The sequence below is a fragment of the Salmo salar genome, unplaced genomic scaffold (genome assembly GCF_965601325.2).
Source record: "Salmo salar unplaced genomic scaffold, fSalSal1 ptg000306l, whole genome shotgun sequence".
Lineage (NCBI taxonomy): Eukaryota > Metazoa > Chordata > Actinopteri > Salmoniformes > Salmonidae > Salmo > Salmo salar.
Window position 1 is genome coordinate 1,009,163 of NW_027675347.1, and position 25,838 is coordinate 1,035,000.

General features: G+C 41.1%; 3 protein-coding genes and 1 pseudogene across 3 annotated transcripts in view; all 4 read left to right on the forward strand.

The window, feature by feature from the left end:
- The first annotated feature begins 424 nt into the window (after nucleotides 1-424).
- On the forward strand, nucleotides 425-3,401 carry LOC145875682 (haptoglobin-like). The gene is made up of 4 exons (XM_082971520.1): nucleotides 425-575; nucleotides 904-1,016; nucleotides 2,183-2,451; nucleotides 2,637-3,401. Exons 1-4 carry the CDS (start codon nucleotides 571-573, stop codon nucleotides 3,198-3,200), a joined length of 951 nt encoding a protein of 316 aa, XP_082827646.1. The 5' UTR covers nucleotides 425-570; the 3' UTR covers nucleotides 3,201-3,401.
- Nucleotides 3,402-11,186: 7,785 nt separating this feature from the next.
- On the forward strand, nucleotides 11,187-13,749 carry LOC145875683 (tripartite motif-containing protein 16-like). Its single transcript, XM_082971521.1, has 2 exons — nucleotides 11,187-11,584; nucleotides 12,017-13,749. Exons 1-2 carry the CDS (start codon nucleotides 11,201-11,203, stop codon nucleotides 12,212-12,214), a joined length of 582 nt encoding a protein of 193 aa, XP_082827647.1. The 5' UTR covers nucleotides 11,187-11,200; the 3' UTR covers nucleotides 12,215-13,749.
- A 5,037-nt stretch (nucleotides 13,750-18,786) lies between these two features.
- Nucleotides 18,787-21,563, forward strand: LOC145875684 (E3 ubiquitin/ISG15 ligase TRIM25-like; annotated as a pseudogene).
- A 2,331-nt stretch (nucleotides 21,564-23,894) lies between these two features.
- LOC145875666 (tripartite motif-containing protein 16-like) overlaps nucleotides 23,895-25,838 on the forward strand; it is a 3,917-nt gene continuing 1,973 nt past the window's right edge. Inside the window, exons 1-2 of the mRNA XM_082971504.1 lie at nucleotides 23,895-23,945; nucleotides 24,386-24,619. Coding sequence (XP_082827630.1) covers nucleotides 23,895-23,945; nucleotides 24,386-24,619 — 285 coding nt within the window. The remainder of the gene's footprint in view (nucleotides 23,946-24,385; nucleotides 24,620-25,838) is intronic.

Below are 25,838 nucleotides of genomic sequence, written 5' to 3' on the forward strand. Positions count from 1 at the left end.
CATATTATGACATGGTTATGACTGTGTCATAATGTTTTATGACGCTGGATGTCAAGTACAGTGTTACCAAAGTGAGTCGTAAACAGCAAATGTGAGTCAACAACAAACAACAACAACCATGACGGTATCACATTTTTTAAATAACACACTCTGATGCGGCATTTATATGCACCTCATTTACTTTCAATAAACCAAATTGACGCACAAATTATAGATGTGCTGTGTCCTGTTCTGATTTCATAATTCATACCCTATGAAATGATTTATCCCTCAGATGGTCTTCTCTGATACTAGTTGGCTGTGGCTGAGCTCCAGATGGGGTCAGGGTTAGGGTTTGGACACGATTCCAATAATGGGTTGGCATGAACAGAGATTTTGCAATCTCTCCGATTTTGGGGAATCAGAACTGAAGCTGTGTCCAGCAAAATTCCCAGCGGTGGGCAGACAGGGGGTGAGTTCTCTCCTCAGCAGATATAAGGCCTTGGTCCTATAACTTCTCACGGAGTACATCGTCTTTACAGAGGAGACACAGCTCAACATACAAACTGATAAACAGATATTTCCATCAAAATGTGGTATGTTATACTTTTCATATTCTTTCTTCAACAAAACCCTAGTTGCCTGGCAATTGTTGTCATTGCAGTACCAATCCAAATGAATCTCTGAAATGTCTTTGGACAATGGATCTTTGTAAAATGGCAGGGAAACACAGCTACTTAAATCTTTCAAAAAACATTCAAATTGCTCTAGCTAGAGACCTTTTCTAAATATAGGTTAACAAGCAAGCCCAGAGACTTCCTAAGTAAAGGAACCGTTAGTTGTGGTACTAGTGAGTGTTTGGGAGCTGTCTGTCAGTTGGCTCTGTGTGTGTGTACTGTACTTATGTGTTCCTTCTGTCCGCAGGTCATTCCTGGTAGTGCTCCTCGCGGCCTCCTGTGTCTGTCTGGAACAGGACAAAATCAAAATCAAAATCAAAATCAAAACCAAATCAATTGATGAGATGTCAGACAATTCAGGTAGCTATCTGTCTAACTGACACATAACCAACTCCCTGCCTTATGCCAATACGGGCTTACTTTTTCTGATTTAGATTGAAATGTCAACAAAGTGAGAGGGATGAAACGTTTTCAAACAAAAACATGTACATTTTAAAGATCATTGACAACCTTTCTTGTCCCATGTCTATGTTAAGGTGGGTGTTAGTGACACCATTGATGCAGAATATCGCCCAAAAATATTGGACTTACACATTACACGTGTGTTTTCACACGTGCAATTTGTCTATTTCCGAAACATATTATATTTGCTGGCCCATTGTGACTGGTTCGTGTAAGGATATCACTCACATTTCAATTACACTGTCACTCTCATCGGATGTTCTGAAGCCAATCTTCACTATGGATCCCCTTACGCAACTCTGAGCTGAGCAGACACAAGCTGTTCCTATTCAGCCTGTTGGAGAATACAGTAGCTGTGGCCAAAATGAGGATGTCACCATCACTTTCAAGTGAGAACCTTGTTAAGTCTCACGGCTCACAGCTATTATCCCGATTATCTTAAAAATCGATTCAGCAGCGACACACATGAGATGACAGGGATCAAAGAGAAGGCAAGCAGGGAGGAAAGGAAGGAGAGATCCTCAGTCTCAGCTTCCTCCAAGCTGGATGGTAAAATATGTCATTAGGAAAATCTACAGAGCATGAAAGCCTTGAAAAGTAAAATTCCTCAAAATCCACCTCTCATCAAACGTTTCAGGAAAATGTTTGAGAAGAGAAATGACACTAATTCCATCCTCATCTAGGTTTCTGCGTATTGTGACCTCCAAGGTAATTCTGTGAAAGCTAGCCTTGTCTGGCTCAAGTCATGACAACACTTATTTTTTTTAGATAATAGTAGATGATTAATGAATTTACTGAACTTTTGTCAGGTCAAAGCTAAAAGGTTCCAGAAAGCTACTACCAAATGTTATGTGTATTCAAGTGAATAGTGTTGATTTTAGCAAACTCAAACTCAAACTAAAACAAAGGCTGGAATTGTATTGAGGCACATTTCATTTTTCTGCAATAATCTTTTATGGTTGTGTTTGAGTTGCACAGCAGTAAGTGCTAGGTGGTGCTGAGTTGGGGATGTTTTAACCATATAGAGATTGTATAGAAATAATGTTGTTGTGTTTCTTGCCCAGACCTGCGCTTCAGGCGTATGGTTGGGGGCACCCTGGCCCCTCATGTCCCCTGGCAGGCCATGGTCTATCTGAGTAAAAACGTCATGAACGGGGGCTTCGCTGGGGGAGCTCTAATCTCTGACCGCTGGGTCCTGACCGCTGGCAGGAACTTGTTTGTCAGGAAGAGTAGGCAGGACACCCAGGGGAAAGAACCAATCATCCCCAAGGTGTACCTAGGCATCACGCGATACTCCCAAGCCAATGACTCCAAAGAAGTTGCTGTAGAAAAGGTGAGCTAGTATACCCATTACCATCTCTTTCAAACAATATACAGACAATTCAGTATTTACAGCAAGCAGAACTGCACTGGGCTCTCTCACCTACATCATCATTTTCAGTCTTATAGGTAGTTAGAGCACAAATACAGTAGATCGTCAAAAAAAAGGTCCTATGAATTATTCCCTTCCCCTTCTAGGTGGTTCTGCACCCAGGCTTCCAGAGCGTGTCAGACTGGGACAACGACCTGGCTCTGATTCAGCTGAAGGAGCCATTCACCTTGAGCGAGGCTGTGATGCCCATCCCTCTGCCTGAGAGGGGTGAGGACCTGGCTGAGGCAGCCCAGGAGAAAGGCATCATCACAGGCTGGGGTTGGGGGGTCCACTTCACCCCCGCTGAGTCACTGAAACACCTGGTATTGCCTGTGGCATCGCATAGCTTCTGTAAGGCAGAGTACAACCGTGGTGGCAGCACTCCAACCATAGACGACAACATGTTCTGTACTGGAGCCAGCAAGTACCAGGAGAATGTGTGCTTTGGGGATGCAGGCGGTGCCCTGGCAGTCCAGGACCCCAAAGACGGCAGAGTGTATGCTGCAGGGATCCTGTCCTTCGATAAGGCCTGTGCCGTGAGGAAATACGCTGTCTACATGAAGCTCTCTGCCTACATGCCTTGGATCAACAGTGTCCTCAGGGGTGACAGTGAGAAATCAGCCAGTCTCCGCTCCAGTGTAATGTCTGAGATGTTTTCGAGGCAGTTGTAGCCTCCACTCAGCACAGTTTCAGATATGAGAGCCGGGGCTCATAATCTCCATTATGCCTTTGCTAACAAAGTAATTTTCTGACTTGATCTTGTAAAACTCTCTCAAGTTTCGACTTTCATTGAGTGTGTGCCCCCGCCTGATTGAGTGTGTCTTCCGATGTTGATTTCAAAGGATTTTCAATAAATTAATCTCTCCTAAGAAGTTTGGTTTCCGATGTTTCACCTTATAACTTTTATTCACATTTTCTTCAACTCATTTTAGAATGCTGGGAAACATGTTTTAGATCATCTCTACAAGCTGGAACCTTAGAGCATGTTAGAGCCATTAAAACAAGTAGCCTACAGCTAGGACATGAGACGATTCTGAAGTTCATTTAAGTAATGGAATTATTAAGGAAAATTGTTATCTGGCCAAGGAGGATATTGTGTTGAGACCAGCAAGGGTTTTTTAGTAGATTTGTCATGAAAATCATTCAAGAAGGAAATAACTTGTTCTAAAATAGAGCTACATAAACGAGGGTCTAGAATCCCTCCCAGCAGGGGAATGGAGGTCATGTCACTCCTGGTTAGTGACTAATTTAAATACAGAAGACAAAAGGCTTGTCATCACAGCTCAACACTAGTTAATAGCTCTCTTGCTTTGGAGCAGCCTGCTGTACCACAATTTGTTCAGTTTCAACAAGAGATATCTCAGAAATGGTGCCGAAGAGTATGGCTGATGTTTTACATGCCCGTAATCAATTGTGCTATTTTGTTCATTTTTTTGTGTTGTTTGTAACTTATTTTTTAACTTATTTTGTACATAATGTTGCTGCTACCGTCTCTTACGACCGAAAATAACTTCTGGACATCAGAACTGGGATTACTCACCACGGACTGGTAGAAGCTTTTTCCTTTAATCTCTATGTACTAGGGGCTATGTGGGACGCATGCGTCCCACCCCTGGTACACCCTATCAACAACAGGTGAAATATCAAGAGCGCCAAATTTGAAAACAATTAAATGTCATAATTCAAATTTCTCAAAAATACAACTATCTTACACCCTTTGAAAGATAAACATCTCCTTAATCTAACCACGTTGTCCGATTTCAAAAAGGCTTTACGGCGAAAGCATAAAGTTAGATTATGTTAGGAGAGTACATTGACAATAGCTGTGTGTAATGTTTTGTCAATTCAAAGACAGGCATCACCAAAAGCAGAAAACCAGCTAAAATTATGCACTAACCTTTTACAATCTCCATCAGATGACACTCCTAGGACATTATGTTAGACAATACATGCATTTTTAGTTCTATCAAGTTCATATTTATATCCAAAAACAGCGTTTTACTATGGCGTTGATGTTGAGGAAATCGTTTCCCTCCAATAACCGCCAGTCAAATCAGCACGACAAATTAAATAATTACTATTCGAAAACATTGGTAAAATATTATATTGTCATTCAAAGAATTATAGATTTACATCTCTTGAACGCAACCGGATTGCCAGATTTAAAAATAACCTTACTGGGAAATCACACTTTGCAATAATCTGAGCACTGCGCCCATAAAAATACGCTTTGCGATACAGACTAACCGCCATGTTGGAGAGATCTAAAATCGAAAATACTATGTAAATAATCCATTACCTTTGATTCTCTTCATCAGATGTCACTTCCAGGAATCCCAGGTCCATAACAAATGTAGTTTTGTTCGAAAAAGCTCATAATTTATGTCCAAAAAGCTCTGTGTTGTTAGCACATGATCTAAGCCCGCCGGACTTCTCTTCATGAAAGAAGGGAGAAAAAATACTTACGTTTGTTCAAACATGTCGAACGTTGTATAGCATAAATCATTAGTGCCTTTTTTAACCAGAACATGAATAATATTCAAGGCGGACGATTGCATTCTCTTTTAAAACGTATTGGAACGAGAGTACCCAACATGAACTCGCGCGCCAGAGTCTAATCGGCCATCACCGTTCCAAGGCTCTTGTTCGGTCAGATCTCACAGTATAAGACTCAAAACACTTTGTAAAGACTGGTGACATCTAGTGGAAGCCATAGGAAGTGCTCAACGATTAATAAGCCCCTGTGTGTTTCAATGGCATAGGCTTAAAGGTAATTCAACACATCAGGTATCCACTTCCGGTCAGAATTTGTCTCAGGGTTTTGACTGCCATATGAGTTCTGTTATACTTACAGACACCATTCAAACAGTTTTAGAAAATTCAGTGTTTTCTATCCAAACCTGAACAATAATATGCATATTCTAGCTTCTGAGTTGGTGTAGGAGGCAGTTAAAAATGGGCACATATTTTTTTTCAAAATTCTCAATACTGCCCCCTATCCCCAAGAGGTTTTAACACAGCTGTGAGTAGTTATTTTTTTCATTTTTTCATTTTTGACAAAATGAGCAGTCCTGGAAGTGACAGATTTTGACTCATATTGAGTGATAAGACTGAGCTATTTAAAAACACTTTTTCAACATTTCAAGATAGCAGTTAGTTCAGTTTGATCTTATTAAAGACAGCTGTATCATTTTTTTATTCATTTTGACATATTTTTTGGGACCACTTTTTTTGCTCTGTTTGAAGGCTGTCAGCTTCTTCTCAGGAGGAGAATCACTTAGCCTTTCAACTAATTTTCAAATGATAGGATGCCTATTTTAAAACACTTTCTCTACATTTCAGCCAACATGTTATTTTTACTCAGCGTCGGCCTCGGACTGAAGGTCTGTCTGCACTGAGGACAGCTATAGACCCCTTTCAGAACATCCTGATCCCAGCAGCCCTCAATACAGCTCCTACAGTAACTGTGTCCACAGGGGATGGTGACTGGTTCCTTCAGTAGATCCAGACAGACAGAACAACAGAACTGGTCCTGGTCCAGCAGAACTCCCTGTTGAGCCATTTGGACGGTTGTTCACTCTCACACAGACAGACGACACAGAGACTCAGATCAGTTTCGTTTCCTCAGAATAGAGTTTGTGGGAGGGGGAGGGATTTCCTGGTTCTGCCAGAGGGGTGGGGTTAGAGGGAGGGAGGGGTTAGAGGGAGGGAGGAAGAGAGAGAGGAACTGCATGCAACATCAAGAGGGAGACAAATAGTCTTGTTCCTTGGTTAGAGCCCTTAACATGGAATAAATGAAATAATGAATCTTAAAATGTGAGTTATTAGAATATAAAGGGTAACAGTTTCTATGAAGTACATATTATAATTATTTTAATGACCTTTATAATGCCTTATAATACACTTATGTGTTCTAATAAGCAATAAGGCCTGAGGAGGTGTGGTATATGTAAGGATTGCGGACCTGGTGGCAGTGAAGTCAGATGCAGGAGAGCAGAGATAGGTAATAGCCGGAGCAGTTTAATACAAAACGAACCTACATGGGTACAAAACCCGATGCGCACCAGTAACAGAGTACAAGCACTTACAAACAAACAATTCCACACAAGGACATGGGGGGAACAGAGGGTTAAATACACAACAATTCATGATGGAAATGGAAACCAGATGTGTAAGAAAACAAGACAAAACAAATGGAAAATGAAAAAAGTGGATCGACAATGACTAGAAGACCGGTGACGCCGACCGCCGAACAAGGAGAGGAAATGACTTCGGTGGAAGTGGTGACAGTATATGGCTAATATACAGTACCACGGCTAAGTGCTGTTTTTAGGCACGACGCAAAGCGGATTGAGAATTATGTAACACTTTCAAAAATACAATCAAATAAAAATGTTATTGGTCACATACACATATTTAGTAGATGTTATTGTGGGTGTAGTGAAATGCTTGTGTTCCTGGTTCCAACAGTGCAGTAGTATCTAACAATACACCCTAATGTAAATGTCACAGGTGTCGTAGGGTTTAGACCAAGACGCAGCGGGAAAATGTACACTCATCTTCTTTTATTAAAGGACAAAGAACAGGCCAGTAAGGCACAAAGCTATACACAGCAACAATCTGCCACAAAACCCCCATGACAAACAACCTCCTAATTATAGGACCTTCAATCAGAGGCAACGATAACCAGCTGCCTCCAATTGAAGGTCCAACCCCAATTAACTAAACATAGAACTACAATAGACAAGACAGAACATAGAAATACACTAACATAGTCTATGTTCTAACAAACCCCGGACCACATAAAACAAACACCCCTCAACCTAAATACATAGCCCGAACCACATAAACCAAACACCCCTCTACCTAAATACATAGCCCGAACCACATAAACCAAACACCCCTCTACCTAAATACATAGCCCGAACCACATAAACCAAACACCCCTCAACCTAAATACATAGCCCGAACCACATAAACCAAACACCCCTCTACCTAAATACATAGCCCGAACCACATAAACCAAACACCCCTCTACCTAAATACATAGCCCGAACCACATAAAACAAACACCCCCTGCCACGACCTGACCAAACTACAATAACAAATAACCCCTATTACTGGTCAGGACGTGACAGTAAAAAGTAAAGGAATTAAGAAATATAGAAATATTAGGATGAGCCATGTTGGAGTCCTGGAATATAAATATATATACTGTGAGTATATACTGTGTGTATATGTGTGTATATATATATGTGTGTATATGTGTGTGTATATATATATATATATATATATATATATATATATACACACACACACAGAACCAGTCTGGAGTATATATATATACACACATATATATACACACACATACACACAGAACCAGTCTGGAGTATATATATATATATATACACACAGTACCCGTCTGGAGTATATATATATATACACAGAACCAGTCTGGAGTATATATATATATATATATATATATATATATATATATACACACAGAACCAGTCTGGAGTATATATATATATATACACAGAACCAGTCTGGAGTATATATATATATATATATATATACACACAGTACCCGTCTGGAGTATATATATATATACACAGAACCAGTCTGGAGTATATATATATATATATACACACAGAACCAGTCTGGAGTATATATATATATACACAGAACCAGTCTGGAGTATATATATATATATATACACACAGTACCAGTCTGGAGTATATATATATACACACAGAACCAGTCTGGAGTATATATATATATATACAGTACCAGTCAAATGTTGGGACACACTTACTCATTCAAGGGTTTTTCTTTATTTTTACATTCATGTCGTTTCTCTTTGCTTATTTGAGCTGTTCTTGCCATAATGTGGACTTGGTCTTTTACCAAATAGAGCTTATCTTCTGTATACCAACCCTACCTGGTCACAACACAACTGATTTGCTCAAATGCATTTAGAAGGAAAGAAATTCCACAAATTAACAAGGCACACCTGTTAATTGAAATGCATTCCAGGTGACTATCTCATGAAGCTGGTTGAGAGAATGCCAAGATTGTGCAAAGCTGTCATCAAGGCAAAGGGTGGCTACTTTGAAGAATCTCAAATATAAAATATATAAATATAACACTTTTTTTGGTTACTACATGATTCCATATCTGATATTTCATAGTCTTGATGTCTTCACTATTATTCTACAATGTTGAAAATAGTACAAATAAAGAAAAAGCCTTAATTGTTCTAAAACTTTTGACCGGTAGTGTATATATAAATGTAAAGGGATGTATAGGTAATATGGATCAAATATGTAGTATATCTGAAGAATAGTATGTGGACAGCAATAATTAAATAGGATAGTCCTTGACTAGAATACAGTATATACATATGAAGTGGACAGCAGTAGTTATATAGGATGAACCAGGACTAGAATACAGTATATACATATGAAGTGGACAGCAGTAGTTATATAGGATGAACCAGGACTAGAATACAGTATATACATATGAAGTGGACAGCAGTAGTTATATAGGATGAACCATGACTAGAATACAGTATATACATATGAAGTGGACAGCAGTAGTTATATAGGATGAACCATGACTAGAATACAGTATATACATATGAAGTGGACAGCAGTAGTTATATAGGATGAACCAGGACTAGAATACAGTATATACATATGAAGTGGACAGCAGTAGTTATATAGGATGAACCAGGACTAGAATACAGTATATACATATGAAGTGGACAGCAGTAGTTATATAGGATGAACCAGGACTAGAATACAGTATATACATATGAAGTGGACAGCAGTAGTTATATAGGATGAACCATGACTAGAATACAGTATATACATATGAAGTGGACAGCAGTAGTTATATAGGATGAACCAGGACTAGAATACAGTATATACATATGAAGTGGACAGCAGTAGTTATATAGGATGAACCAGGACTAGAATACAGTATATACATATGAAGTGGATAGCAGTAGTTATATAGGATGAACCATGACTAGAATACAGTATATTCATATGAAGTGGACAGTAGTAGTTATATAGGATGAACCATGACTAGAATACAGTATATACATATGAAGTGGACAGCACTAGTTATATAGGATGAACCATGACTGGAATACAGTATATTCATATGAAGTGGACAGTAGTAGTGATATAGGATGAACCATGACTAGAATACAGTATATACATATGAAGTGGACAGCAGTAGTTATATAGGATGAACCAGGACTAGAATACAGTATATACATATGAAGTGGACAGCAGTAGTTATATAGGATGAACCATGACTAGAATACAGTATATACATATGAAGTGGACAGCAGTAGTTATATAGGATGAACCAGGACTAGAATACAGTATACTGTAGGTTCTCCTGTCTTACTTTCTGTCATGTTGAGATGGGTTAGTTCTTCTTGAGAGAACTAACCCAAAATTAGTCGAAAGGCGAAGTGATTCTCTTCCTGAGAAGAAGCTGACAGCCTTCAAATAGAGCAAAAAAAGTGGTCCCAAACAATATGTCAAAATGAATAAAAAAATGATACAGCTGTCTTTAATAAGATCAAACTGAACTAACTGCTATCTTGAAATGTTGAAAAAGTGTTTTTAAATAGGCATCCTATCATTTGAAAATTAGTTGAAAGGCTAAGTGATTCTCCTCCTGACAAGAAGTTGACAGCCTTCAAACATAGTGCAAAAAAAGTGGGCGTGAACATAGAATATTTTTGGGTCAAAAAAAATAATATACAGCTGTCTTTAATAAGATCAAACTGAACTAACTGCTATCTTGAAATGTTGAAAAAGTGTTTTTCAATAGCTCAGTCTTATCACTCAATATGAGTCAAAATCTGTCACTTCCAGAAGTGCTCATTTTGTCAAAAATGAAAAAATGAAAAAAATAACAACTCACAGCTGTGTTAATAGACCCAACTCAAACATCTGCTATCTTGAAATGTCCAAAAAAGGTATTTAAATGGGACTACCAGACATCTTCTTGAGAGAAGATAAGGTCAGGAATCTCTCTGGTTACCCACAAAGCCATTTCCTCCTTTGGCCGTCTCTCCTTCCAGTTCTCTGCTGCCAATGACTGGAACGAACTACAAAAATCTCTGAAACTGGAAACACATATCTCCCTCACTAGCTTTAAGCACCAGCTGTCGGAGCAGCTCACAGATCACTGCACCTGTACATAGCCCATCTATAATTTAGCCCAACTACCTCTTCCCCTAATGTATTTATTTATTTCTTAATTTATTTTGCTCCTTTGCACCCCATTATTTCTATTTCTACTTTGCACTTTCTTCTACTTCAAATCTACCATTCCAGTGTTTTACTTGCTATATTGTATTTACTTTGCCACCATGGCCTTTTTGCCTTTACCTCCCTTATCTCACCTCATTTGCTCACATTGTATATAGACTTATTTTTTTACTGTATTATTGACTGTATGTTTGTTTTACTCCATGTGTAACTCTGTGTTGTTCTATGTTGTCGAACTGCTTTGCTTTATCTTGGCCAGGTCGCAATTGTAAATGAGAACTTGTTCTCAACTTGTCTACCTGGTTAAATAAAGGTGAAATAAATAAAAATGAATATACTGTATTCCAGTCATGTCTAATCTGAGGAAAAATAACATGTTGGCTGAGCTGGTGGAGAAACTGAAGAAGACAGGACTCCAGGCTGCTCCCCCTCCTGCTCTGTGCTATGCTGGACCTAGAGATGTGGCGTGTGATTTCTGCACTGGGACCAGAAAGCAGAAAGCCCTCATGTCCTGTCTGGTGTGTCTGGCCTCTTACTGTGAGACTCACCTCCAATCTCACTACGAATCTCCTGCTTTGAAGAAGCACAAGCTGGTCAAAGCCACCGCACAACTACAGGAGAAGATCTGCTCTCATCATGACAAACTGCTGGAGGTTTACTGTCGTACCGATCAGCAGTGTATCTGTCTGATGTGTACAATGGATGAACATAAAGGCCATGATACAGTGTCAGCTGCAGCAGAGAGGACTGAGAAACAGGTAAGACCAGAACAACTTGTTGGTGACTGTCTGATAAACAAAGAATTAAAGATACAGTAGGAACTAAGGCTGTTTGAATATGAGATCATTCAAATGAAATGGATCCTCAGCAGAACAAATATGAACACAAACCTTGAGTATATAGATATGTCAACCCAGATTCTCCAGATGTATCACCATTTTATAATGTCAAACACTATTATCATTCTGAATGCCCTTTTATGAGTCCAAAGTTCAGTCTCAACCTGTTGATACATGTAGTCCTACCATAAAAACTATAATCATTCACATAGCAACAAATAAATATCATTTAGTAAATGGACCATCCATTTTTTAGACCTTCCTCTCTATGGGCCCTATGTCACATTACTATACTATTGATCTACTGGACTAATAAAGCTTGATAGCTCATTGAAGAGTGATTCTCCACAGAGGCAGCTGGGGATGAGTCAGCAGAAGGTCCAGCAGAGATTCCAGGAGAGAGAGAAGGAGCTGAAGGAGCTCCAACAGGCTGTGGAGTCTCTCAAGGTGAGTATTGTTGACCAGAGGAGACACACCATTTCACCTGTCTCCTCCAGTCAGAGAAGAGAGAGAGAGAGAGGAAGAGGGGCCCCTATCCAATCCCACTGACCCCACTGTTGGGAACAGGTTGTCACTGCTGAGGCAGTGAAGAAAGTAGAGGAGGATGGGTCAAGGCTGAGGGATCCTGAGAGGATCCCTGTGAGTAGTAGATCTGTGACAGCACAGAGGGATGGGCCAACCAGTGATATATGCTTCAGTAAGGTTGGCTTCTTAGTGTTCATAGCAAATGGTTATCAACTGTACCGCAGAAATGGAATGTAAATCACAGAAAAAAATATGTTTTGGTGGCAGCTGCAGAGAAGTATTTGGTCATACTAGATTTGACTTCAGAAGAGTTCCAGGGTGTGTTGAGTGGTGGTGTCCCGTCCTCCCAGGCCGTTGGCCTGGTTACAGGAGCAGATAGGGTCAAAGTAGTGGAATGGGGTAGTGGGTTTTAATGAGTGTAGGGTTAGTTGGCCTGGTGCAGGAGCAGATAGGGTCAAAGTAGTGGAATGGGGTAGTGGGTTTTAATGAGTGTAGGGTTAGTTGGCCTGGTGTTGTCATTAGCTTATTGGGTTGAAAGGCTGTGAGGTTGAGCATCCCACTGCTACTGTTCTAGATGACTGTTGGGAATATACTAGTAGACAAGGCAGTGGTTTTGGTTGGACAGTTGGAAAGCTTGCTGATGAGAGTAGTTTCAGGGAGTTGGAGGTTGGCCCTTTTCTGTGGTGATAGGGGATGTTCCTCCATGGTTACTCCCAGATCCTGTTGTTGATCTAACCTTGGTAGACAAAAGGAAAGATTGGGTCAGAAGTCAGTGATAAAGGGAAACTGGTTGACAATTACATTGGTAGAAGTTGTTATGCTTTTTTACCTCTTTTCACAGATGGATCCAAGGGCCCAGATAGTGGGCCCACAGGAGCAGGTGTTTACCTTCCTGAATGTGATGTGCAGATATGTAGAAGACTAACAGATGAACTGTCAGTGTACTCAGTTGAACTGTTGGTGATAATAGTTGTCCTCCAGTGGGTGGAGGACGTACAACCTGTTAGAGTTATAGTATCCTCTGATTCTCTGTCTGTATTGAATAGTTTATCATCTGGTAAATCTATTAGGAGTGACCTACTATTGGAGGTGTTAATGTTATTATGGAGAATTGAGAGAATGGGTCTAGTAGTGAGATTCTGCTGGGTCCCAGCACATTCAGGTGTGGAATGGAATGAAATTGTAGACTAGTTAGCTAAAATAACTTTAAAACAAGATATAATATATATTAATGTTCCACTGGGTAGAGGTGAGGACAAATGTGAGATCAGAGACGTTTTGATAGATGTGTTGCAGAAGAGATGGGACTCTGAGCACAAGGGATGGCATTTATATGCCCTCCAATGAAAGGTCGGTGGAACAAGGTTCAAAGGTCAGATTAGGAAGGAAGAGGTGGTGTTTCCTCGATTGTGTTTAGGACATTGTACATTGAACTGGTCCTTCCATCTGGTTGGCAGCATGTGAATGGTTTGTGTCTGGAGGGTATTGTCAATGAAACGGTGGAGCATGTGTTGTTATATTGTTGTAAGGATGTTGAAGAGAGGGAAAGATTGAAGTGTAGGGTCATTGAGGTTGGGGGGGGTTTGGAAGGGATTTGGGGGATGGGGGAGGGTCTATTAGAAGTTAGTAGGGATCTTTTTTATTTTCTCAGAAGTACTGAGTTAGGTAGGAGGATTTAGAAATGGTGTAAACCGTGATTGAACACACTCCAGCACAGTAGGAGGCGCCATGCTCCTTTAACGTTGGTTTGAGGACCGCCATTATACCATAGAAGAAGAAGAAGTTGGTAACGTGAGGTTTTGTCGTTCGTGAAGAGTGCAGCTATTCTTTTGCCTATTTTCCAAATGTATTTTGTCATGGTGGGAGGGTTTGTTTATCGGTTTCCTCTGTTTATCGGTTAGAGTTGAGGGGGGAGTAGGGTAGTTTGATGTCCTCAACCGAGTGGAGAAGAAACGCTGTCTCTTCAGGTGCGTTGTGGAGAATGGTGTGGAGGAATTATTGATCCTGGTCGGTGAACAGGTGGGAGAGGAACATATCCACTCTGTATCCAGAATGAACAAGGCGGTGGTTGTGGTAATGTAAAAGGTGAGTCTTGTTGTCCGGCTAGTTACCAGTATGATTTATGTGAGGTGTTGTGTTGGTGCTGATTTCGACAAGAGTAGTGGTGTCTAATCTGCCTCCGTTTATTACCACCGAACAGATCCGTAAAGAGTTGGTTCATTTTGCTAAATGTGGAAGTGTTTTTCTGAACGAAATTCAAGGTTAAACAGGGGAGGGGTGGTACACAGGGTTTGTTAGCACAGAGGAGCCCAGTGATATAATATTATATATATAATATTACTATATGTCCCAGCTGTTTGCTGTGGTTTTGAAGTAATTATTATTAACTAACCTTGTAGGTTTACCTCAGGTAACTTATTATTAACTATCATTGTAGGTTTACCTCAGGTAACTTATTATTAACTATCCTTGTAGGTTTACCTCAGGTAACTTATTATTAACTAGGTTACAGCTACTTGCTGAGGAAGCTCACTGATCACCTGGTTATAGATTTTAGTGGTCTACAGGGATAGTTGGCGCAAAGCCTTCAAACGTTAAACATGTTCTGGTCATTTTTTTACATTTTTTTTTTTTACATTTTAGTCATTTAGCAGACGCTCTTATCCAGAGCGACTTACAGTAGTGAATGCATACATTTCCATACATTTTTTTTTTTTTCTGTGCTGGCCCCCCGTGGGAATCGAACCCACAACCCTGGCGTTGCAAACACCATGCTCTACCAACTGAGCTACAGGGAAATACAACTGTATATAACTGTTAACTGTATATATATATTTTTTTTTATATATATAAAAAGGTGTAAATTCTCAACAAATCGCATGTCCCTGTTCTCTTTTTCAAGATGTGGCCGATTTAAACAGTCAGAAGAAAGAGAAAAAAAAGAAATAACCTTATTTTATTTGTTTCTAAATGGCTGCTGGGTAATATGATAATCGTTGAAATCTGTTGGTTCGTAGACATCAAATAGAGAGAATGCTGCGCAGGTTCACTGAGTTGTAAACCTAATGGATAGGTGGAGATCATTGATTTGTAGCTCTGACTCAGTTGCTACCTCAGATTATGAGCCTATCAAGTGTGGTGAATGAGGTATGTAGTACCCACAGAAGACCACAGGGAGGAGCAAGAGAGATATAAACCCATACAGTTTATCTCTTTAAATACCCTGTACCTAACAATCAATCTAATGTATTTATAAAGACCTTTTTACATCAGCAGATGTCACAAAGTGCTGTACAGAAACTCTAACCCTACGTATAACCTGTTTTATCCTGAACCCTAATTCTAGGGTAGGGTAGCCTACAACCCCTTTAGAAACTATTATAGTAATAATATTATGTTAGTAAATACCATTATAGTACTAAATAGGTTCTATTGTTATTTTTTAATAAAACCTATGTATAGTACTTAGCATTTAACTGTTTTTTTGTTATTTTATTATATTTATTATTTAGAGGAGTCTGTCTAATTAATGAAAAGTTAAGTTATTGCCAGACTTTTTAATGAGACCTTTATTTAACTAGGCAGGTCAGTTAAGAACAAATTCTATTTACAATGACGGCCTCCTGGGGACCAGTGGGTTAACTGCCTTGTTCAGCGGCAGAACAACAGAGTTTTACCTTGTCAACTCTGAGGTCGTCCCATTGTTTCCGAAAGGGGAAAGTTTTTACCAATTGTTGGTAGTTAAAACGTAAACCAGTTATTATTATAATACAGTTTTTATGGCTTGGTCCTAAGAACAGGTTTTAGTGGTAAATTAAAAGGTAGGTTTTTTTGGGTGCCATTTATGGAAAACTGAATTGGGTTTGTGGCTGGATCAGCAGCTCTTCATCATGCGGCCGGAGAGACTCAATACAACAGGGGTCTCTGATTTCTATGCTGCAGTACTGAGGGCCTGGCAGCTGCTGAGACCCACACGAGAGGAGGGGGGGGTGGTGGTGCCTGGGCCGTGGGTCTGGGAGGAGAGCAGAGATAGGTAATAGCCGGAGCAGTTTAATACAAAACGAACCTACATGGGTACAAAACCCGATGCGCACCAGTAACAGAGTACAAGCACTTACAAACAAACAATTCCACACAAGGACATGGGGGGAACAGAGGGTTAAATACACAACAATTCATGATGGAAATGGAAACCAGATGTGTAAGAAAACAAGACAAAACAAATGGAAAATGAAAAAAGTGGATCGACAATGACTAGAAGACCGGTGACGCCGACCGCCGAACAAGGAGAGGAAATGACTTCGGTGGAAGTGGTGACAGTATATGGCTAATATACAGTACCACGGCTAAGTGCTGTTTTTAGGCACGACGCAAAGCGGATTGAGAATTATGTAACACTTTCAAAAATACAATCAAATAAAAATGTTATTGGTCACATACACATATTTAGTAGATGTTATTGTGGGTGTAGTGAAATGCTTGTGTTCCTGGTTCCAACAGTGCAGTAGTATCTAACAATACACCCTAATGTAAATGTCACAGGTGTCGTAGGGTTTAGACCAAGACGCAGCGGGAAAATGTACACTCATCTTCTTTTATTAAAGGACAAAGAACAGGCCAGTAAGGCACAAAGCTATACACAGCAACAATCTGCCACAAAACCCCCATGACAAACAACCTCCTAATTATAGGACCTTCAATCAGAGGCAACGATAACCAGCTGCCTCCAATTGAAGGTCCAACCCCAATTAACTAAACATAGAACTACAATAGACAAGACAGAACATAGAAATACACTAACATAGTCTATGTTCTAACAAACCCCGGACCACATAAAACAAACACCCCTCAACCTAAATACATAGCCCGAACCACATAAACCATCACTGTATTCCAGTCATGGTTCATCCTATATAACTACTGATGTCCACTTCATATGTATATACTGTATTCTAGTCCTGGTTCATCCTATATAACTACTGCTGTCCACTTCATATGTATATACTGTATTCTAGTCCTGGTTCATCCTATATAACTACTGCTGTCCACTTCATATGTATATACTGTATTCCAGTCATGGTTCATCCTATATAACTACTGCTGTCCACTTCATATGTATATACTGTATTCTAGTCCTGGTTCATCCTATATAACTACTGCTGTCCACTTCATATGTATATACTGTATTCTAGTCCTGGTTCATCCTATATAACTACTGCTGTCCACTTCATATGTATATACTGTATTCTAGTCATGGTTCATCCTATATAACTACTGCTGTCCACTTCATATGTATATACTGTATTTTAGTCATGGTTCATCCTATATAACTACTACTGCCCACTTCATATGTATATACTGTATTCTAGTCATGGTTCATCCTATATAACTACTGCTGTCCACTTCATATGTATATACTGTATTCTAGTCATGGTTCATCCTATATAACTACTGCTGTCCACTTCATATGTATATACTGTATTCTAGTCATGGTTCATCCTATATAACTACTGCTGTACATCTACTATTCTTCAGATATACTACAGATGTACTCCAAATTGTCTATGCATCACATCACAGTACACAGTGTATATATATATATATATATATATATATATATATATATATATATATATATATATATATACATTGCTTGTCCTAATATTTTCATTGACTTTTTAGATTTGCCCTCTGTGAGCTGGGAACACAAGCATTGTTAGATATTACTGCACTGATGGAACCAGGAACACAAGCATTGTTAGATATTACTGCACTGTTGGAGCTGGGAACACAAGCATTGTTAGATATTACTGCACTGTTGGAGCCAGGAACACAAGCATTGTTAGATATTACTGCACTGTTGGAGCCAGGAACACAAGCATTGTTAGATATTACTGCACTGTTGGAGCTGGGAACACAAGCATTGTTAGATATTACTGCACTGTTGGAGCTGGGAACACAAGCATTGTTAGATATTACTGCACTGTTGGAGCCGGGAACACAAGCATTGTTAGATATTACTGCACTGTTGGAGCTGGGAACACAAGCATTGTTAGATATTACTGCACTGTTGGAACCAGGAACACAAGCATTTCACTTCACCCACAATAACATCTGATAAATATGTGTATGAAACCAATAAAATAAAATGTGATTGTATTGTTGAAAGTGTTAGATAATTCTCAATCCGTGTTGTGTCTTGTCTAAGAACAGCCCTTAGCCGCGGTACTGTATAATAACCATATATCACACCTCCTCAGGACTTATTGATTTATAAGGCATTATAAAGGTGATTAAAATAATGATACATACGTACTTCATAGAAAACTGTTACCCTTCATATATTCTAACAACTCACATTTTAAGATTCATTATGTCATTTGTTCCATGTTAAGGGCTCTAACATTGGAACAAAACTATTTGTCTCCCTCTTGATGTTGCATGCAGTTCCTCTCTCTCTTCCTGCATTCCTCTAACCCCACCCTCCCTCTAACCCCACCCCTCTGGCAGAACCAGGAAATCCCTCCCCCTTCACAAACTCTCTTCTGAGGAAACGAAACTGATCTGAGTCTCTGTGTCGTCTGTCTGTGTGAGAGTGAACAACCGTCCAAATGGCTCAACAGGGAGTTCTGCTGGACCAGGACCAGTTCTGTTGTTCTGTCTGTCTGGATCTACTGAAGGAACCAGTCACCATCCCCTGTGGACACAGTTACTGTAGGAGCTGTATTGAGGGCTGCTGGGATCAGGATGTTCTGAAAGGGGTCTATAGCTGTCCTCAGTGCAGAGAGACCTTCACTCCAAGGCCTAATCTGAGGAAAAATAACATGTTGGCTGAGCTGGTGGAGAAACTGAAGAAGACAGGACTCCAGGCTGCTCCCCCTCCTGCTCTGTGCTATGCTGGACCTAGAGATGTGGCGTGTGATTTCTGCACTGGGACCAGAAAGCAGAAAGCCCTCATGTCCTGTCTGGTGTGTCTGGCCTCTTACTGTGAGACTCACCTCCAATCTCACTACGAATCTCCTGCTTTGAAGAAGCACAAGCTGGTCAAAGCCACCGCACAACTACAGGAGAAGATCTGCTCTCATCATGACAAACTGCTGGAGGTTTACTGTCGTACCGATCAGCAGTGTATCTGTCTGATGTGTACAATGGATGAACATAAAGGCCATGATACAGTGTCAGCTGCAGCAGAGAGGACTGAGAAACAGGTAAGACCAGAACAACTTGTTGGTGACTGTCTGATAAACAAAGAATTAAAGATACAGTAGGAACTAAGGCTGTTTGAATATGAGATCATTCAAATGAAATGGATCCTCAGCAGAACAAATATGAACACAAACCTTGAGTATATAGATATGTCAACCCAGATTCTCCAGATGTATCACCATTTTATAATGTCAAACACTATTATCATTCTGAATGCCCTTTTATGAGTCCAAAGTTCAGTCTCAACCTGTTGATACATGTAGTCCTACCATAAAAACTATAATCATTCACATAGCAACAAATAAATATCATTTAGTAAATGGACCATCCATTTTTTAGACCTTCCTCTCTATGGGCCCTATGTCACATTACTATACTATTGATCTACTGGACTAATAAAGCTTGATAGCTCATTGAAGAGTGATTCTCCACAGAGGCAGCTGGGGATGAGTCAGCAGAAGGTCCAGCAGAGATTCCAGGAGAGAGAGAAGGAGCTGAAGGAGCTCCAACAGGCTGTGGAGTCTCTCAAGGTGAGTATTGTTGACCAGAGGAGACACACCATTTCACCTGTCTCCTCCAGTCAGAGAAGAGAGAGAGAGAGAGGAAGAGGGGCCCCTATCCAATCCCACTGACCCCACTGTTGGGAACAGGTTGTCACTGCTGAGGCAGTGAAGAAAGTAGAGGAGGATGGGTCAAGGCTGAGGGATCCTGAGAGGATCCCTGTGAGTAGTAGATCTGTGACAGCACAGAGGGATGGGCCAACCAGTGATATATGCTTCAGTAAGGTTGGCTTCTTAGTGTTCATAGCAAATGGTTATCAACTGTACCGCAGAAATGGAATGTAAATCACAGAAAAAAATATGTTTTGGTGGCAGCTGCAGAGAAGTATTTGGTCATACTAGATTTGACTTCAGAAGAGTTCCAGGGTGTGTTGAGTGGTGGTGTCCCGTCCTCCCAGGCCGTTGGCCTGGTTACAGGAGCAGATAGGGTCAAAGTAGTGGAATGGGGTAGTGGGTTTTAATGAGTGTAGGGTTAGTTGGCCTGGTGCAGGAGCAGATAGGGTCAAAGTAGTGGAATGGGGTAGTGGGTTTTAATGAGTGTAGGGTTAGTTGGCCTGGTGTTGTCATTAGCTTATTGGGTTGAAAGGCTGTGAGGTTGAGCATCCCACTGCTACTGTTCTAGATGACTGTTGGGAATATACTAGTAGACAAGGCAGTGGTTTTGGTTGGACAGTTGGAAAGCTTGCTGATGAGAGTAGTTTCAGGGAGTTGGAGGTTGGCCCTTTTCTGTGGTGATAGGGGATGTTCCTCCATGGTTACTCCCAGATCCTGTTGTTGATCTAACCTTGGTAGACAAAAGGAAAGATTGGGTCAGAAGTCAGTGATAAAGGGAAACTGGTTGACAATTACATTGGTAGAAGTTGTTATGCTTTTTTACCTCTTTTCACAGATGGATCCAAGGGCCCAGATAGTGGGCCCACAGGAGCAGGTGTTTACCTTCCTGAATGTGATGTGCAGATATGTAGAAGACTAACAGATGAACTGTCAGTGTACTCAGTTGAACTGTTGGTGATAATAGTTGTCCTCCAGTGGGTGGAGGACGTACAACCTGTTAGAGTTATAGTATCCTCTGATTCTCTGTCTGTATTGAATAGTTTATCATCTGGTAAATCTATTAGGAGTGACCTACTATTGGAGGTGTTAATGTTATTATGGAGAATTGAGAGAATGGGTCTAGTAGTGAGATTCTGCTGGGTCCCAGCACATTCAGGTGTGGAATGGAATGAAATTGTAGACTAGTTAGCTAAAATAACTTTAAAACAAGATATAATATATATTAATGTTCCACTGGGTAGAGGTGAGGACAAATGTGAGATCAGAGACGTTTTGATAGATGTGTTGCAGAAGAGATGGGACTCTGAGCACAAGGGATGGCATTTATATGCCCTCCAATGAAAGGTCGGTGGAACAAGGTTCAAAGGTCAGATTAGGAAGGAAGAGGTGGTGTTTCCTCGATTGTGTTTAGGACATTGTACATTGAACTGGTCCTTCCATCTGGTTGGCAGCATGTGAATGGTTTGTGTCTGGAGGGTATTGTCAATGAAACGGTGGAGCATGTGTTGTTATATTGTTGTAAGGATGTTGAAGAGAGGGAAAGATTGAAGTGTAGGGTCATTGAGGTTGGGGGGGGTTTGGAAGGGATTTGGGGGATGGGGGAGGGTCTATTAGAAGTTAGTAGGGATCTTTTTTATTTTTTCAGAAGTACTGAGTTAGGTAGGAGGATTTAGAAATGGTGTAAACCGTGATTGAACACACTCCAGCACAGTAGGAGGCGCCATGCTCCTTTAACGTTGGTTTGAGGACCGCCATTATACCATAGAAGAAGAAGAAGTTGGTAACGTGAGGTTTTGTCGTTCGTGAAGAGTGCAGCTATTCTTTTGCCTATTTTCCAAATGTATTTTGTCATGGTGGGAGGGTTTGTTTATCGGTTTCCTCTGTTTATCGGTTAGAGTTGAGGGGGGAGTAGGGTAGTTTGATGTCCTCAACCGAGTGGAGAAGAAACGCTGTCTCTTCAGGTGCGTTGTGGAGAATGGTGTGGAGGAATTATTGATCCTGGTCGGTGAACAGGTGGGAGAGGAACATATCCACTCTGTATCCAGAATGAACAAGGCGGTGGTTGTGGTAATGTAAAAGGTGAGTCTTGTTGTCCGGCTAGTTACCAGTATGATTTATGTGAGGTGTTGTGTTGGTGCTGATTTCGACAAGAGTAGTGGTGTCTAATCTGCCTCCGTTTATTACCACCGAACAGATCCGTAAAGAGTTGGTTCATTTTGCTAAATGTGGAAGTGTTTTTCTGAACGAAATTCAAGGTTAAACAGGGGAGGGGTGGTACACAGGGTTTGTTAGCACAGAGGAGCCCAGTGATATAATATTATATATATAATATTACTATATGTCCCAGCTGTTTGCTGTGGTTTTGAAGTAATTATTATTAACTAACCTTGTAGGTTTACCTCAGGTAACTTATTATTAACTATCATTGTAGGTTTACCTCAGGTAACTTATTATTAACTATCCTTGTAGGTTTACCTCAGGTAACTTATTATTAACTAGGTTACAGCTACTTGCTGAGGAAGCTCACTGATCACCTGGTTATAGATTTTAGTGGTCTACAGGGATAGTTGGCGCAAAGCCTTCAAACGTTAAACATGTTCTGGTCATTTTTTTACATTTTTTTTTTTACATTTTAGTCATTTAGCAGACGCTCTTATCCAGAGCGACTTACAGTAGTGAATGCATACATTTCCATACATTTTTTTTTTTTTTCTGTGCTGGCCCCCCGTGGGAATCGAACCCACAACCCTGGCGTTGCAAACACCATGCTCTACCAACTGAGCTACAGGGAAATACAACTGTATATAACTGTTAACTGTATATATATATATTTTTTTATATATATAAAAAGGTGTAAATTCTCAACAAATCGCATGTCCCTGTTCTCTTTTTCAAGATGTGGCCGATTTAAACAGTCAGAAGAAAGAGAAAAAAAAGAAATAACCTTATTTTATTTGTTTCTAAATGGCTGCTGGGTAATATGATAATCGTTGAAATCTGTTGGTTCGTAGACATCAAATAGAGAGAATGCTGCGCAGGTTCACTGAGTTGTAAACCTAATGGATAGGTGGAGATCATTGATTTGTAGCTCTGACTCAGTTGCTACCTCAGATTATGAGCCTATCAAGTGTGGTGAATGAGGTATGTAGTACCCACAGAAGACCACAGGGAGGAGCAAGAGAGATATAAACCCATACAGTTTATCTCTTTAAATACCCTGTACCTAACAATCAATCTAATGTATTTATAAAGACCTTTTTACATCAGCAGATGTCACAAAGTGCTGTACAGAAACTCTAACCCTACGTATAACCTGTTTTATCCTGAACCCTAATTCTAGGGTAGGGTAGCCTACAACCCCTTTAGAAACTATTATAGTAATAATATTATGTTAGTAAATACCATTATAGTACTAAATAGGTTCTATTGTTATTTTTTAATAAAACCTATGTATAGTACTTAGCATTTAACTGTTTTTTTGTTATTTTATTATATTTATTATTTAGAGGAGTCTGTCTAATTAATGAAAAGTTAAGTTATTGCCAGACTTTTTAATGAGACCTTTATTTAACTAGGCAGGTCAGTTAAGAACAAATTCTATTTACAATGACGGCCTCCTGGGGACCAGTGGGTTAACTGCCTTGTTCAGCGGCAGAACAACAGAGTTTTACCTTGTCAACTCTGAGGTCGTCCCATTGTTTCCGAAAGGGGAAAGTTTTTACCAATTGTTGGTAGTTAAAACGTAAACCAGTTATTATTATAATACAGTTTTTATGGCTTGGTCCTAAGAACAGGTTTTAGTGGTAAATTAAAAGGTAGGTTTTTTTGGGTGCCATTTATGGAAAACTGAATTGGGTTTGTGGCTGGATCAGCAGCTCTTCATCATGCGGCCGGAGAGACTCAATACAACAGGGGTCTCTGATTTCTATGCTGCAGTACTGAGGGCCTGGCAGCTGCTGAGACCCACACGAGAGGAGGGGGGGGTGGTGGTGCCTGGGCCGTGGGTCTGGGAGGAACCACTGATCACTGGGTTTGGTGGACCTGGAGAGCAGGGTGGCAGCGTTCTGACTCAAAGCAGCACAGAGGCTACTGTACCGTACGGAGGTGGGCTTAGCGGGAGGGAAGGGGCATCAGAGGCAGGGGGTTGTGTATTAACTAACTGCTATCTCTCTCTGTCTCTCTCTCTCTGTCTCTCTCCTTGTCTCTCTCTCTCTGTCTCTCTCTCTCTGTCTCTCTCTCTCTGTCTCTCTCTCTCTCTCTCTCTCTCTCTCTCTCTCTGTCCCTCTCTCTCTCTCTCTCTCTCTCTCTCTGTCCCTCTCTCTCTCTCTCTCTCTCTCTCCTTCCTCTCTCTCTCTCTCTCTCTCTCTCTTAACAGCGCTCTGCACAGGCAGCAGTGGAGGACAGTGATCAGATCTTTACTGAGCTGATCCGCTCCATTGAGAGAAGGAGCTCTGAGGTGAAGGAGCTGATCAGAGCCCAAGAGAAGGATCAAGTGAGTGAAGCTGAAGGAGTCCTGGAGCAACTGAAGCAGGAGATAGCTGAGCTGAGGAAGAGAAGCACTGAGCTGGAGCAGCTCTCACACACAGAGGATCACATCCATTTCCTCCAGGTAACTAAACTGTCTTGTTACATGTGATATGAAATTAACTTCATGTGAAACTATTCATCTCAATCATTATGTTGTCCTCTCTATCCCTCTCTCTGTCTGTCTCTCTCTACCTCTCGCTCTCTCTCTCTCTCTCTCTCTCCCTGTGTCTCTCTCTCTCCCTGTGTCTCTCTCTCTCCCTGTGTCTCTCTCTCTCCATGTGTCTCTCTCTCTCCCTGTGTCTCTCTCTCTCCCTGTGTCTCTCTCTCTCCCTGTGTCTCTCTCTCTCCCTGTGTCTCTCTCTCTCCCTGTGTCTCTCTCTCTCCCTGTGTCTCTCTCTCTCCCTGTGTCTCTCTCTCTCCCTCTCTGTATCTCTCTCTCTCTCTGTCCCTCTCTCTCTCTCTCTGTCCCTCCTCTCTCTCTCTGTATCTCTCTCTCTCTGTCCCTCTCTCTCTCTGTCCCTCTCTCTCTCTCTCTCTGTATCTCTCTCTCTCTGTATCTCTCTCTCTCTGTATCTCTCTCTCTCTCTGTCCCTCTCTCTCTCTCTCTGTCCCTCCTCTCTCTCTCTGTGTCCCTCTCTCTCTCTCTCTCTCTCTCTCTCTGTGTCCCTCTCTCTCTCTGTCCCTCCTCTCTCTCTCTCTCTCTCTGTCCCTCTCTCTGTGTCCCCCCCTCGGTGTCCCCCTCTCTCTCTCTCTCTCTCTCTCTCTGTCCCCCTCTCTCTCTCTCTCTCTCTCTGTCCCCCTCTCTCTCTCTCTCTCTCTGTCCCCCTCTCTCTCTCTCCCTCTCTGTCCCCCTCTCTCTCTCTCCCTCTCTGTCCCCCTCTCTCTCTCATCTCTCTCTGTCCCCCTCTCTCTCTCTCTCTCTGTCCCCTCTCTCTCTCTCTCTCTCTGTCCCCTCTCTCTCTCTCTCTCTGTCCCCCTCTCTCTCTCTCTCTCTGTCCCCCTCTCTCTCTCTCTCTCTCTCTCTGTCCCCCTCTCTCTCTCTCTCTGTCCCCCTCTCTCTCTCTCTGTCTCTCTCTCTGTCTGTCCCTCTCTCTCTCTCTGTCCCCCTCTCTCTCTCTGTCCCTCTCTCTCTCTCTCTGTCCCTCTCTCTCTCTCTCTGTCCCTCTCTCTCTCTCTGTCCCTCTCTCTCTCTGTCCCCCTCTCTCTCTCTCTCTCTCTGTCCCTCCTCTCTCTCTCTCTCTCTCCTCTCTTTCCCTCTGTCCCTCTCTCTGTGTCCCCCCTCTCTCTGTGTCCCCCCTCTC

Excerpts from the sequence above, each read along its gene's own strand:
- LOC145875683 (XM_082971521.1), top strand. The coding sequence starts at position 11,201 with ATGTTGGCTGAGCTGGTGGAGAAACTGAAGAAGACAGGACTCCAGGCT. Across the intron at positions 11,585-12,016 it reads CAGAGAGGACTGAGAAACAG|AGGCAGCTGGGGATGAGTCA; the intron begins GTAAGACCAGAA and ends GATTCTCCACAG.
- LOC145875682 (XM_082971520.1), top strand. Across the intron at positions 1,017-2,182 it reads TGAGATGTCAGACAATTCAG|ACCTGCGCTTCAGGCGTATG; the intron begins GTAGCTATCTGT and ends TTTCTTGCCCAG. Across the intron at positions 2,452-2,636 it reads AAGAAGTTGCTGTAGAAAAG|GTGGTTCTGCACCCAGGCTT; the intron begins GTGAGCTAGTAT and ends TTCCCCTTCTAG.